This window comes from Eimeria mitis, genomic scaffold (genome assembly GCF_000499745.2).
Source record: "Eimeria mitis Houghton genomic scaffold, Emh_scaff269, whole genome shotgun sequence".
In the NCBI taxonomy this organism is placed as follows: domain Eukaryota; phylum Apicomplexa; class Conoidasida; order Eucoccidiorida; family Eimeriidae; genus Eimeria; species Eimeria mitis.
The window spans coordinates 1,120-16,262 of record NW_013571034.1 but is presented as its reverse complement, the minus strand read 5'-3'; the positions used below and the strand labels follow the sequence as shown (position 1 = coordinate 16,262).

The 15,143-nt window shown below is 48.8% G+C and overlaps 3 protein-coding genes across 3 annotated transcripts in view; 1 reads left to right on the top strand and 2 right to left on the bottom strand.

Annotated features, from left to right (window-relative positions):
* Window positions 1-4,727: 4,727 nt before the first annotated feature.
* On the bottom strand, window positions 4,728-5,329 carry EMH_0006180 (uncharacterized protein; the record flags this gene model as incomplete). The annotated part of the gene is made up of 2 exons (XM_013497458.1): window positions 4,728-4,835; window positions 5,006-5,329. The coding sequence occupies 2 exons, from the start codon at window positions 5,327-5,329 to the stop codon at window positions 4,728-4,730; spliced, it is 432 nt and encodes a 143-aa protein (XP_013352912.1).
* Window positions 5,330-7,846: 2,517 nt separating this feature from the next.
* EMH_0006170 (DNA-directed RNA polymerases III, 39 kDa polypeptide, putative) lies at window positions 7,847-10,491 on the bottom strand (the record flags this gene model as incomplete). The annotated part of the gene is made up of 9 exons (XM_013497457.1): window positions 7,847-7,882; window positions 8,096-8,236; window positions 8,378-8,490; window positions 8,612-8,681; window positions 9,247-9,300; window positions 9,559-9,725; window positions 9,904-10,008; window positions 10,113-10,194; window positions 10,294-10,491. 9 exons carry the CDS (start codon window positions 10,489-10,491, stop codon window positions 7,847-7,849), a joined length of 966 nt encoding a protein of 321 aa, XP_013352911.1.
* Window positions 10,492-14,280: 3,789 nt separating this feature from the next.
* EMH_0006160 (S-phase kinase-associated protein, putative) overlaps window positions 14,281-15,143 on the top strand; it is a gene marked incomplete at both ends in the record, with an annotated part of 1,904 nt that continues 1,041 nt past the window's right edge. Inside the window, 2 exons of the mRNA XM_013497456.1 lie at window positions 14,281-14,389; window positions 14,648-14,787. Of these exons, the coding sequence (XP_013352910.1) occupies window positions 14,281-14,389; window positions 14,648-14,787 (249 nt within the window). The remainder of the gene's footprint in view (window positions 14,390-14,647; window positions 14,788-15,143) is intronic.

Here is a 15,143-nt window from a genome sequence, read left to right as displayed (position 1 = left end):
ATATATATATATATATATATATATATATATATATATATATATATATATATATATATATATATAATGCACAGCAATGTACCGTGCCGTGTAGCATATGTGACGGACATCCTGTGGATCATCGGGCCAGTAAGCATGTTACGGAACAATATCCAGTGCCGCTAATTATTCCAGTTGTTGTGTTTTACAGCGCAGGCCATAGTTCACCCCACAAGATGTGTTACCAGCTAAAGGCGCAGCTTAGCATGCCCCAGCGACCTAGCACACTGGCCAGCAGAAGTATCAAAGTGCTGCGTCGCCAAAACTTTGCCCCATGTAATGCATGGCACGCACTATCTGCACCGTTCAATTCACGCCTTGCCGACCTTTCAATCGGCTACAAGCGCGATCACGCACAGAGAAATTTCAGCCAGCAAACTTCAGGTGGTCCACTGCTCGCAATTTGTTCTGATACTGCTCCACTGCAGCAGAAAGCAAACACCGGCTACGACCTCCAGATGTCCCACATTGCGGGGAGGAGGCTCAGCAAGCCTTCTCTCAGCATCCGTTACTCGAAGCAGAAGCAGCCACGGCAAGCTCATGAGCCCGACCCAGCAAATTCCCTTTTTGGTGTGCAAAGACTACTGCCATCCATCGACAAAAGTAGACCCGTCTTCCATACTGCTATGTCTGAACGTCGTTTACGAGCCACCGTTGCGAACACTCAGGAAGCAAAATGCATGCTCCCTCAGAAGCAAGTACTGGCAGAAATGTTCATAATAAATACGTAATGCAGCGGAGGTGTCGACCTCCCTGTAACAGCCAGTACCTTAAAAACGGGAACAATTCCCAGTAAATTCAAGCACCCTTCAGGCAACCATTTCTGTTCTTCAATCAATGCAAGTCCCCCTCCCCAGTGCATCACCTGAAGCACCCTCCCAGTGGCTTGCCTACACTCGCCGCTACTGCTGATAGAAATATCCATCGGAACTGGATTCGGCGTCTACTACCGCTTGCCTGCCAACTGGCGAACCCAGCGTGCTACACAAGTGCAGAATGGCCTGCATAGTCAACAGCCTCTCCAAATATCTGCTTGGTGCTGCATCCTCCGCGACAATTCAACGATAGCTAATGTACACACCGACACACTTCAAAACAATGCCCGCCGCATCACATGCGTTGCCTCTCCTTTGCGCATCCCGCCCCTGTGGGTGTACATCCTTGTGGATGCGCCCCGCTGCAAATTTGACGGGATATATGCACACAGAACGGCTTCACAGAAAGTACCTTCCGTGTCTAAATTGAGGCCACCACAACTACACCTACGTTCCCTGGTGCCAGCTTATTCCTACTCGTTCTCCAGAAAGCCGTCAGTGCTCACCCAGAAGTTCGCCAGCGCAAATGTTATCCCCAAGAGTCGCCCACTCGGCATTCCACCGTGGCCATGCGGCAGAAGATGTAGGAAGCAAAGTTTAACAGCCCACTAAGTTACCTGTTCGGCCGTTGTGCTCACACGAGCTGTACTCTTCACTGCTCCTCTTATCAAGTTGCAAATAAGTGCGACACAACACACCGCCATGAGTTGTCGCATCCAACATGTTGCACGCGGAGACCCCATTTGAACGTCACACAACTTACGTGGCCGCCTCCACATGGACTCAGCTTATCCGTCAGATCGTTGTCGTTCTTCCCCTGCTGCTACTCTCGCTGGTGTAGCGTTTGGCACTATTTCCTAATCCTAAGGATCTAATCCCTCCACTCACCATCCGTGGGCACACGATCGCTATTTTGGCCAGAACAGCTAGTGCCAGACCTGAAAACTCTCGAGAGCCCCCTTGGAGGCACCTGTGAAAGACTTGCTGTAAACTCGACGACCCGCCAAAGTATCTATTCCACCATTTTGCGAACCCAATCAAAACAGGAGGAAGGCTACACCAGATGCGACGAAGGGTACCGTACCATCTGATGCAAGCCAAATGCTGCAAGTGGCGTTTGTTGCATTTCATCCTAAGTATTGTAGCATACGCTAAAGCCTACAGCCACCACAGAATGGCACCCCTGAGCCAGCCAACGTCAGCCACGGCGTCCCACATGTTCCTCGCAGTTAATAGTGGGCTCGGTTTATCCTAACGGAGGAAACGTACAGGCTTTGGTCCTCGGCAAGCTCCGCCTTCACATCCGCAACATAGTCTGAGCACCAAGCAACGAACACTACCGTGCGATGCTGTTGGTGCTGGGAATTTAACCTGTTCCTTCTGTAACCCACAATACTTCCTAACATCCACTAGCACGAAGGCTGTAGCATTGCCTACTACACATGGTAAACGCACGCTGAATCCATCAACCCTCGCACAAGCGTGAAACACCGGCATCCACCAGAGCACACAATGTCTTCCACAACTGCCGAAGCCACAATCCTCCACAAATGTGCCTCAGCAAACATTGCAAATATCACCTCTCAGGTATGTGACGAACTTCCTGTAGACTCAGCAAGCTGCAGGGATAGCTACCTTGTTAGCATACGCACTACTGCCTCCCACGCCGCTACTCTGTTGGGCAAAGCTAGAGAACACTCGCGGGCCTAGCACCACCCTGTCTACAAACGCCAAACAGCTCCTGCTTTCCCTCATGTAACTACTAGGAGCATACTTTGCCGCAGCTCTCCCTTCCGCCAGATGAGACTAACTTCCTGCAAATGAAGCCATCCCCACGGATACCAGGTTGGCTAGTATACACCCTTTTGTTGCTCTGCACTGTTTTTCCCTTCATATATATGGTGGAGTTATCAGCACTTACCAAACGACTCAGTACCAATGTGCATCAACGAGCTCTGCTCCTGCCTTTCCAGGTGCATAGCAAGTACAGTTCTTCAAGAATGCACAGCAAGTGCAGTTCTTCAAGCATGTTTACGTCGGCGCATGAGACGAACTTCCTGTAGAACACCATGATCACCGAAAGTCCTTGATCGGCTATCATATGCACCGCTGCCTCTTTCTGTCTGCACTGATTCGTCTGAAACGCGTCAGCTGCACTTCCGCTCAACACGAGTGCCCCAATGGCCACAGCGTAACACATTTCCTCAAGTAATCCTACACCAGCGAGTATTTCCACGATATGGACTAACTTCCTGTGGATGCGTATGCCTTTCGGATTTCCTGTTTTGTTCGCTCACAAAGCGTCAGCCCGCCTGTCTGCAATGTGTGAGCAACATTCCCAGTATCACGATGCATACGTCACCAGTGTTCGTTCACCGCATTCTCAAGCAATGCCTAGCTAATAATAAAGCACGGGTATGCGAAAACATCTTCGCGCACATATTCCATGGCCGCGTTGCCTGAAGGCAACTGGGCCCACCCCAGGCAAGCCGTCCAACACTGCACTTCAGAAAAAGTAGCTCCAGTCATGATTACCTAAGCGTCCGAGGTGTTACTCCCTGCTCCACTCTGCCGCTATAGAATGCACCTCCATTCGCTGCCGTTCGGCTGCATCCTGCTCCACGTCTGGCACAACGGTGGTTTGGGACGGCACGCAGGTCAAACTGTCGGCAGCCTCCGGTCCCCACTAAGAACTGCATATCTACTGTGTGTGGTGGCACACTAAAGAACATAGGGAGACACCAGCGATCTACCCCATACTATGCTCGTGTTACACAGCCAGTAAGCCGGGACTATGGACAGGAACTCTGCCCAGCCACAGCAGTAATGCCTGCTTTGCTGCATTGCCGAGTTGCCGGGCCATCTAGCAAATGCACCGCACCGTCTGACGCCGTCATAACCAGACGAAACGATCTCTGGCTCCACAATCCCTATCGGGCGCAGCCATGAAGTAGTACTCTGACTAGAACTGGGCTAGCCCGGAAAGACACTCCGACCAGTCTCGTGCTTCGTCCCTCGTCAACTTGCCTCAACGAAAAGCTACATACTGGCTTTGAAAAAAAAACTCCCTTGCCGTGCTCACTAATTTAAGCACATGTATACAGTGCGGGACAGAGGGTGTACGTCCGCCACTCAAGCCACAGACTCCGGAGTAAGTGACACGAGAGAAATGATGTGGCATTCATATTGCACTTGTTGGCTCAACCGCCTGCCCCCCATGTGTGATGGCTGCCAAGAGAGGCTGCTTAACGCATTGGGTGCAGCCCTTCTCATATACATTCAGGACGAAGTCTTCTGAAATAAGAGCGTGTCATGCATGTAGCATGAAAACATGAGACCATTCACAACTGTACGCCGATGCTGGCCTGAGCCTACCTTGCCTCCTACGCCTACTAACGCCGCAGCCGGTCGCGGCCGTATCATAAGCGGCTCCTGACGTACTTGCTGCACATTAGGCCCCCCATCGATCTTACTGCATGCCTGGTCCGCAGATAAGCAGTGCACACTCAACTACTTGGCCGTACACAGCTGCAATGGGTCTCCCTCCTCCCAACGAGTGGCACCACGGGGCTAAACGACTACACCGTCGTTACCTTTGACTGAAAAACCCTCCTCCTATCCAACGCCCCCGTCGCATGCCCTGAACTACTTGTAGGGACTAGCTGCCACGGTCTTGCACAGAATGTGCACACTGTTAATGACGGCCACCTCGGTGGCATTCCTACAGTGCTCCTAAATTTCCAAAATGCACAATTCCCTGAGTCGTCCGGAGTTCTCTGGTTCATCACTGGCGTAGCCTACAGCCCGTCTCGTTTTACACTAAGTTGCATGGCTAAACAAAGCTTCTGCGAATGGCAGGCATCGCCTTAAGTATAATCACCTGCAGTCGCCGGAAATCTTGCACTTGTCTAGAAAAGACATGAGCATTCTCCTCAGGATGTTGTCACGACATGGAAGCATGCTCAAGGACAACTGGTTCACCAGCTGCGGTGCTCCTCACAGCAGCAAGTACAGTGTCACCAAACTCCTACCAGTCAACCTTATACACAGGGACCAACTCAACAATGCTTCACGCTCTTCTGCTACTGAAGAGATGCCCGCGTGCTACGCAGAATGCTCCTCGCGCGTCTCCCCGCTGACGAACACTTGCTTACAGGGACTTCCTCCTCTGGTACATGAGGGCGCTCCAAAGGGACTTCAGTAACACTCGGCTTCGTGGGTTTGGATGCCGTGAAGGTCTGTACAGCGAAGAAGACACCAGCTACCACAGCTGTGAGGAGGAGTAGGGCAGCCGCGTCGCGCCTACGCGTGTCCGCGGGGGTATTGCCACCCTTGGAATCCAAAGTTGCTTCATCATTCTGGTTATCAGGATAAACGGTTTGGACTGAAACGTCTGCTGTTTCATTTGAGCCGTTCGCAGCGAGAACGGTGGTCAACAGCACCGCGGAAAGCGGTAAGAAAAGTTGAACTTTGCGCATTTTCGGACTTTACAACCAAAATATCACTCTCTGTATTAGTAGAAACTTCAAAATTTTCAACGTTTCTCAATGCTTACTGACGCACTTTCAGGATCCATCACCAACACCTACCCATCGAAACCGATGGTCAGCGACGGACTCAGCTTCACGTCGCTGCTCGACGGGACTCGGTGTGGGGCAGGCAAGTCGATTCTGCAGAGTCCCACACTGTATAATTGTATTAGCATTATAGTTTTAACCAAAACAAAAGTATGGCAACTGTGTAGAGTACTTTCCTTGCGGCCTCGTGAGTAGTGATCTCTTGCCTGCACGTCCCCCGTATGCACATCGTTAGCTCCGTGTTGTGCCAGCGCTTTTGTAGTCTAGGAAATGGAGTGAAGCTGAATCTACCAATCTCCCTTCTGTGGTTTGTTACTCTTTCATGGACTGAAGATACCAGTAGTGGACCACCATCGCAGTTGCCGGCGGAATGCGAACGGCGGTCGAGTTGAACAGTTACAGCTTATCGTACTCCACATTGTGTCTCAGCATTTCTAAATTCTATCTACGTATTTTTTGAAGAGCTCCTAAGTAAGCATATGGCGGAGCTGCGACCCAGGGATACTTGAGCCTAAGCACTCTCGGTGCGGGGGTCACCTTGCGGCACGGTGTCTGCAGTCGCTAATAAAAGTACCTCGTGAGATTACCAGATATACAGTCAACAGTTTGAGCCGATTTCTGTATAAACGCGCTCAGCTCTAGCTTGGAGGGCTTCAAGCTGGCCTTCCTGGCCGGCCGGAGCAGCGACAGTCTCAACGAGCTCCGGAGTTGGTTTAGGTCACTACCTGAGAGTTAATTGTAAATAACTCTAGTAATAAGTTAGTTCATTTAAAAAGGATGGACAATGACGATAGTTGCAAGCGGCAAATACGGGGAGCGGGGACGAATAGATCTGTTGGAATGACGCACAGATTTACTCGGCTCCTAGTTTGCGGATGTCGACGACTTCTTCTTCTGAAGTACCCTTATTATTCTTCTAAATCGAGCATAAAATTCACTCTCACTCTGTGGTACGCAGCTTGCAGGTCTGCGATGAACGTGCAAAGCAAGCTCCGTGGTTAACGGCGAGCCAGGCAAAGGCCCGGCACGCTGATGGCGTGGAGGCAGTAATTTACACTTGCACACAAATATTTAAAGACTTTACTGCTCGGTTGGGGAATGGGCGATGCATGCGACATGATAACAGCCTGCTAAGTCAAGCCAAAGGCGACACATTTCCTGGTTCATCTGTGGAATTTTTCTGAATGCAAATATCTCTTGCGATTCTGTATCTAAGGTATTTGGCATCATTAACTGTCATTTCCATCTAGAGCTCAGAAATAAGCAAACCATTAATAACAAAGAACATAATGGCGTTCAATGCAGAAGGCGCAGAAACGATAACAGCTTAACAGAGCGTCGAAGAAACTGATCCCGCGATCAAGACTATTGTTGCTTTCGAAAGTGGTTCCAGCACAAATGTGGCCTTTCAGCGTTGCAGAGTCTCCTCAACAGGCTCGTATTTGCCTAGTCGGCCGTTGGAGACACAGAAGAACACTCCACATCAGATGCATCAAGCGGTGCCCCGGGCCATCTTTTGGGCAGGCGTAACAAGCGTGACACATTAGCACGGGATGAGAGTTCCCTGAGCGCATCGGCACCAGTCTTGCTAGCTTTCGTCACTCCGATGATTCTGTTGAAGTTAAACTTACCCTGCTTCCATGAGCAAGTCGGGATTCTTAAGTCGAATTTCAGAATGCTGGGCCCTCTGGAACCGCATTGATACCTCTACTGAGTATGCTATCCCCAAGTGGCTGCTTGGATTCCTCGGAGATTATCTCCGACTGAAGCCATGTTTAGTTATCTGTCTTACTCCAAGATGGCTGCAGTGCCAGCAGTACAGTGGACGTTGCAATTTGCAGAAGCTGGAGGGTGTCCTCACCCCCGCGTAGATACGTGAAGAGCTAATCCCCAGCGTATAGCGAGACCCGAATCATACGCTGCGTTTTCTCTAGCAATCTAACCGTAAACAGGGGGATCGAAAACATCTTGACTATACACGTAGTACTCCGCTTAAAAATAAGGAAGCGTCGGGGTATTTTGTGTAAATATAAAATAGCGTGGAGGGGCAGTGTTTGAGGGAAGACTGCGGAGAATAGTGGAAGCTGTGGTCTGCCCACATCACCGCTTGAGAGCTCCCCCGCTACGACTGTGCTGCTATCCGTGGTTGTTAGTGGGTTCCATTAGGCAAGCGGCCAACGTAGACGGAACACCAATTAAGCCAAAAAGTAGAGCTTGTTTTGTTTTTGCACAGCTTATCTACAAGTCTTCGGTCCAAAAGTTAATTCCAGAGTTGCAGAAAAGGAACGAAACGCAACACAAAGCGGAGAGAAATTCGTGGGCTCGTTGAACATGCCATTGGGTCTACCCCATCTCCCCATACCACAAACAACCAACCCTAAAAGGCCAATACAAGCTAGCAGGGCTGCACGCCTTGCGCTATGCATCAGCCTCCTCCTCGCCCTGCACCTCCATCTGAACAGTACAACACAGCAGCAGCCAAACTTTTTGCTAAAATCTAAACCCACACCCATAAGAGCATCTGCATCCCGCACTAAGGTAACACCGGTGCAGCGGCTGCAGTGCTGTGCAGCCGAAACCCTAACCCCATGAGGCTAAACCCTTGGCCCCAAGCTGCCGACTGAACACTAAACTCTAAGCTCTTGATTCGGAACGCCACACTCTTACGTCTACGTCCAGCCCAAGCCAGTGAGAGAGGTAGGTGCATTCTCGAGGATTAATTTTTCCATTTGCGCTGCAGTCCTCCACGAGAGGGCAGCCGATACATGGAACGCTGTCGAGCAGCCGCAGGTTTTCGCTTTGGTTCCACTGCGCGCACACCACACAGCAACAGTGATACTCTTACTAACACCTAGCGGCCCCGCTACTCCCCAGGGAGAAACCCTTTACTCAGCAGCACAAGCATCTTCACCAACAGCAGCAACAGCAGCAGCAGCAGAGTCGACTTACGACAAAGGTTGTTTCCGTTCCTGTACGAATTCGCGCAACTTTGTCTTCACACTCCAGGGTGGCCACCAACTGAGATATATCCTCGTCTGTGAAGCAGGCGCCGCCCGCATCGCCTGAAGTGTACACGCACCTCAGCTGCCACTGCTGTTCCAGTTGCTGCTGCTGCTGCGCTTGTTGCAGGGTCAGGGGTTGCTGCACTACCTGCAGCTACTGCACTGCATACAGCTGCTGCACCTGCTGTAGCTGCTAACGAACTGGACCCGGGTTGCTCCTGCTCTGACTCTTCCTGCACTATAGCGGCAGACTGCAATGCAACGGCCGAGCCCACTACGGCGACTACCACATGCAAAGATACAAAACACTACCAATGCAGAACATCTGTATTGGCTCAAACACTCATAGAAAAAGATTCAACTGTTTCGTGCTCCATAAGTTACCGCTGCTGCGCATGAAAGCCACGAGGGCAGAGAAGGTGGAGGATCGGGCGTTGGACAAAAACATCGCNTACCGCTGCTGCGCATGAAAGCCACGAGGGCAGAGAAGGTGGAGGATCGGGCGTTGGACAAAAACATCGCCAGGCGCTCGCGCAGTTGCTGCAAACAGTAACGTCCCATATCCAAGAGCCTAAACCCTAAACCCTAAACCCTAAACCCTAAACCCTAGACCCTGGTTTTCGAATCGTAGAAGAGGGCAAGAACAGAATGTCAGCCTAGCAGCATCCTGCTCTGGCCATCGAAACACCAAACCCCTAAACCCTTAACCCTTAGCAGCAAAACACAAGGAGGAGGTGTCTATGCTGCAGCCGCTGGCGGCTAGACCCTAAACCCCCAACCCTAAGCTTCATATCCAAAACCCTTGCCAGTTCGTACCTCTACAAGTTGCTCGTTAAACTCTCCATTCGTGTAGAAGGAGCCACCAGCTATCTGCAAGCAAGCGACACAGCAGCCCCAAATCCCAAACCCTAAACCCTAAACCACCAACCCTAGCCACTAATGTTTAAGCATCAGTTGCGCAAGTGTTTAGGGGTTAGGGTGGGGGTTTCCGCCGCCCAAGCATCCAATGAGGCCACCACAGAAGAACAGTCGATCCGCGTTTCGGTGCATATAAACCCTAATACTGGATAACGAAAAACTTAGGGTTTAGGGTTTAGGGTTTAGGCATCGTAGGGGGTTTGTTCGCACCTCTTTAGCTGGCTCAATGTGAGCTAAGATGTACATCTTTCTGTTTTTCACATGAATACTCTTCACCGGCTTTATGAGCTGTAAATTTTCGCATAGATTTCGAACCCCGCGTTGGATAATATGGGTCTGGAGGCCTGTGCTCTTCCGTATATCTGCTGTCCATACACCTGAACACAAATGCTGGACCCCTAAACCCTACACCTAAGCCAAGCACTTTCATCGCTGCGCTGTATACACAACTGAATGCTCCTGGTAGGGATTGTTGTTTCATAGAAAGCGGAAATATATGGTGTTGTAGGGTCTAGGATGAGGACGTAGGGTTTAGGGTTTAGAACTAGGGTTTACCCGTGTTTCCCGCTAGCTCAACGGCACAGTAAACTTTGTAGTCGAGCGCATCGAGCTGCTTCAGGGCAGGGATAACGTTGGCAGGCCGAACGACGCAGCACACGCCTGAAGCAGCACCCAGCATTAAACCCTAAACCCTAAACCCTAAACCCTAAATTCGAAGGGTCTGCCTGTAAACTAAACCCTAAACCCCAAACCCTTGTGCTTACTATCTCCCTTCTTCCGGATGATCCCCGCTCTCGCCTCATTCAGTCGGTTGAAGACGGCGACGATCTTTTCCCTCGACCAGCCCTGTAGAGCACATAATAAACCCTAGACTATCAGCAGTTTTTTCTGTAACCCTAGCTGTCTGTGGCTAGTAGGTACAGTGAGGGTTTTAACACAGTATACCTGATCAAGAAGAAGTTGCTGTGTTAATTCATTGTTGTTTCGGAGGCCCAAGTTGTACGCAGTAGACAAGTCCTCCCCAGAAAGCGTCGCAGAACTGCGAGGGGCCCCTGGACGGGGCCCCCCAGTACCCTCTCCTGCTGGGGAGGCCCCCGCGTCTTTGGGTTCCCCTCCGGCATTGCCCTGATTCGCAGCCGACATAGGGAGGTGAAAACCCTAAACCCTTCCCAGCCCTAAAGCGAAACCCCGAGAGGGAGCTCTAGACCCGCAGCCATGGACTCTGGTTCTTGCACTCTTCAGCCCTACAGCCGAAACCCTCTCTACCCTACACGCTGTATGAGGAGCTTGGGTACAGAGGGGCTTCGAGCGAGCTTGCTATCGAGACAAGAGCGGCGGCCACGCCCGGGATCCTTCTAGGTTAAACCCTAAACCCTAAACACTAAAGTTCAGAAATTCCATGTTGGGGATAAAAAATAAATGAGGAGAAACAAAATTGCTGCGAGTTGCACAGAAGCGCATCTAGGCGGGGGGTACACTGCCAGGGGCCGCACGAAGCCCGTAATCGAGGTAAATGGAAAACACAAATAAAAAGCGGTATGCAATACTAAATAACAAAATACAAATAAACAACTCAAAGAAGTTTCGTCCTGTGGCTAAAAGGGAGATGCCTGTACATCGCGGTGAGAAGGGCCCCTCACCGGCTCCTGGGGGCCCCCAACGCGTTCTGCTTCAGCATCACGCTTCCATAGAAAGTTTATAGTTAGCCTCTATCGAAAGTAATGTATTTGTTATTTTCTGTGAATTGTTTTCATTGATTCAGGCCCAATTTGAATAGTTTATGCATGTGCATGCTTTTTCTGATCATAAATGCAGCTGTTGACCACGTACGTTTGTACACGGTATACAATATGTTCAGTTAGACTGTGGTATATATATTTATACTTCTACTGGCGTGCGGGCTGGCTACTGAGAAAATCCTTAAACAATTTTTAAGGATTTTATATAGTGTTAGTGCAGAAGAGGGGATCAGGCTCGCTTGTATGTAGGGTTTCCTTGATGCAGGTGATACAGAGCACCATGATCTGTATGAGGCTCGTACATGAACTTTTACTTTCGTGCAGGCTGGGCACTGCGGGCCAAGAAAAAGTTGAATTCTTGCCCATAGTGTGAGTGCGTACATAGAAAGGGGGATTGTGTATTCGCCTGTGCTGAAACACAGGATTCTAAGGAGAATCCTTCATCTTATCTGAGCTGTACTGGAGCCAAAGGCACATCGATGAGGCCGCCTGGCAAGAGTTGAACCGCAGCGTTGCTTGCTGCAACGAGCGCTGCAAAGAATAATATATATTATGCTTATTCTTTTGCTGTATAGACTCAAAACATTAAGGAAAACTGAAACTTTTTCACGTTCTCGGAAACCAGTTCGTCTCGCGTAGCAGTTGCAGAGCACGCTGCACATAAAGCAACTGTTCCTGCACCTTCCTACTGAGCATGAGCGCGTTGTCTATGCATATACATATATATAACTCTCGCAGATTTATCTCAAGAAACCGTGAATATCCTATCGCTGCAATTCGGCAGATGTATTCACGAGCCCAAAAGGCATTCAGGTGTAGTCTAGTTTACGAGCGTGGGCATAGCACGCCGTCCTTTTCCTGGTGCGGGGATAAATTCAGATATGCAGAAACGTCTCAGGGAAACAAAATAATAAATAGGTTTCTGATTTATGCAGGTAGTAACGCAATTCGTTTGTTTAAGGGGTTGGCGGTAACATACAGCTGCTACCTCCCGTCCTTGGCCTTCGTCAGCATCGTATTGTATTCAAGCGAGCTGCTTGATATTTGAATTTTTTTTTCTTAGCAATCCATTTGCTTTCCCCTCGATTATATATATATATATATATATATATATATATATATATATATATATATATATATATATATATATATATATTTATCTATGTATTATATATGCAGGGGTTCTCGGCTCCATGGAGCGAACGTGAGGCTGCTCCAGGAGTAAGTTGAATTCAATGCGTTGACCCCCAGCGGGCGGCTCTCCCGCCGGTATACTCTGGTTTTTTAGTAAACTTCAGAATACTTCTTTCGATTGCGCCCACTTTTGCTATTCCCCTGCTGTTACATGAATCCTATCACGCGGAGCCACCGTCTTCACCGCCACGGCGGTGTGCATTCATTTCTTCGCTGAGTCTGTGTCAACAGATAGACGGATACAGCCTCAGTGTAGCTTCAGCTATCAGATACACTTCGAATCCCATATTACAGCATAGTATTAAATTCTGATTACTAATACGAATATAGGTAAGCAGAGAGTTGAGTCGAAGTTGGTCTGTGTATTGTATTTGCCGTGCAGGCTGGTCACTGAGGAGCAACTAGATGCTCAAACATTCATCTACAGTGTTAATAAGTGCAGCCATAGGACTTTGTTGTGCATGCACGTGGAGCTGCGCTGCAGCACGAGTTGCAGCAGGGTGCGTTGCAGCTCATCTCAAGCCACCGCCTCCTCTCCCCCCCTCAGGCCCTTGGGCTGCTTGATCCAGGCCGCCAGCTGACGGGCGGTGAAGCTACTTCTCTGCTGAAATTCTTAGTTCAAGTATTTCAACTTTATTGCAGCACAAAGCTGTTCATGGATCCGAGCGAGAACGCTCACAACGAGGTGTATATGCATCCATGGTTGCCACTTCTTTCGACTCCATAGGTGCACCGTCAGGTGCACGGGGGCTAAGCAGTTCAATTGTTTTATTTGTTCTTTACTTGTTTAGTTTTTTTTCTATGTGTCTGGAATATCAAATTATGTAGCCTTGCTCGCTGCAAAGAATCAAAAGCCCGCTTCAGTACGGCCCCCCCAATACAGCTCACACCTCTCCTCAGATAAGATCCATGACTCTCGTTACACTTGCTAGCAATGCATGGCTTATATATATATATATATATATATATATATATATATATATATAGTTTCCTAAGTTCTACATATTTACAGCGCCCTCGCCACTAACTAAACACCAAGCAACAGGCTGCCCTCGTGCAGAGGGTGGGATTCGTTGCTTGCAGCTGATCCGTTGTTATACTTTTGCTTGGTGCTAGCTAGCCAGCAAGCAAGAACACAGGCACCAGTGTTTTCAGGCACCGAACGACGTGATCGATGAATATATAACTACTAGGTGCTTCGGTTACATATATATTTAGTTTATTCTTATTCTATATTCAGCCTTCACTGGTTGCATACATACACCTGGCGCTATGAAGTTCATCTATCTATACAGAACACACACCGCTATCAAGGCGTGGCGCTGCGACCTTCTAAGGCTCGAGCTGCAGTCTATACAGTTGAAGTAATAACCAAAGAAAACAGATAAAGCCTTCATTGCAGATCAAAGGAGCATCGGGAAAGTGCACGGTTGCTGCTGCTGCTGCGGCGGCGGCGGCAGCTGACGGAACCGTTATGATTTCTATTTGTTCTTAGTTCTTTTTCTGCATATAATTTACTATTTTATTTCATGTTGAGGCGCAGAAAACAAAGAAAACTAGCATGCAGACAACACCTGGCGGCAGGCAGCCCGCGACAACCACTGCCGCTCAGCCAGCCATTCAGACAGACATTTGCGGCTTTCTTGTATTTGAATGTTTAGAGGGTTTCGTTTGTTTATGAATTTCCATGTGATATTTAGAGTATTATTTACTGGTTTCTTCTTTTCTGATCAATACCAGAAGGATCCTTAAGCTGACACTGCCGCCCCAACCGCGCCGAGCTGCATGCTTGGAGTTCTGTGTTTCCGTTTCGTGTTCTGTTGGCTACAGCGGGATAAAGCGGCATTTTCTTTGTTTTTTTCACAAAAAATAGCAAAACAAGTCTTCCCTTTTTGAATTTAGCCTTTATTCTAGCCGTCTCGCGAGCTCTGACCCTCAAGGATTCCTCTTCGGCTGCGGTGTATATTCAGCTTTCTTGCGGTTTCAGTTCAAGTTTGCAATGGAGGCGGAACAAAGATGCGTCGTTCTTGTTTCTAGCGAAGGAGAGGAATTTAAAGTACCTAGAGAAGTTGCTTCTGCCTCTTTACTCGTCAAGTCGATGACAGAAGGTGAACATACACCTGAAATTCAACATACATAACCATCGTTTCAGCTCTTATACTAGGATATTCAGAAAACATTAATCTATGAAAAAGTTCTTCTCTTGTTGCAGCATGCACTCCTCCTGTGTCTAGTCAAGCATTTGGGGTCTATTTGAATCATCCTTGCCTTTCATTTAGCCGTTGCTTCTGTTTGTGTTTCTGCTGCTGCTGCTGCTGCTGTTCCTGCTGCTGCTGCTGTTGCTGCTGCTGCTGCTGCTGCTGCAGATGGAGATGACACCGACGTGGTTCCGCTGCCCAAGGTTAGCAGCTATATACTGAAGAAGGTGGTGGAGTACTGCACGCACCACCACGACAACCCCCCTGAGGATATACCCACGCCTCTCAAGACCAGCAACCTCGCAGAAGTAAGTGACCCTGCATCCATGCATCCATGCATGCATGCATGCATGCATGCAGGTGGAGTGCATGCGTTTTGGGGCTTTGTTTTGTTGCTGCAGAAGTTTCCGCCTCTGTTTCGTCTTTCTTTGTCGTATTCAAGCGGCGAGGCAGATATGTTGTTTTCTTTTTCTCCTCTTTGTTTCATTTACAGCATTTATATGTTTATATGTTTATAGTATTTATATATTTATTTATTATTTATTTATTATTTTTTATTTGTTTTCTTTATACAAACATAGGTATGCAGCTACGCGACACACGGGGACAGCAGTCCTCCCGTTCTTTCCTCTTCTGCTGCTGTTGTTGTTTTCTTATTTTTTCT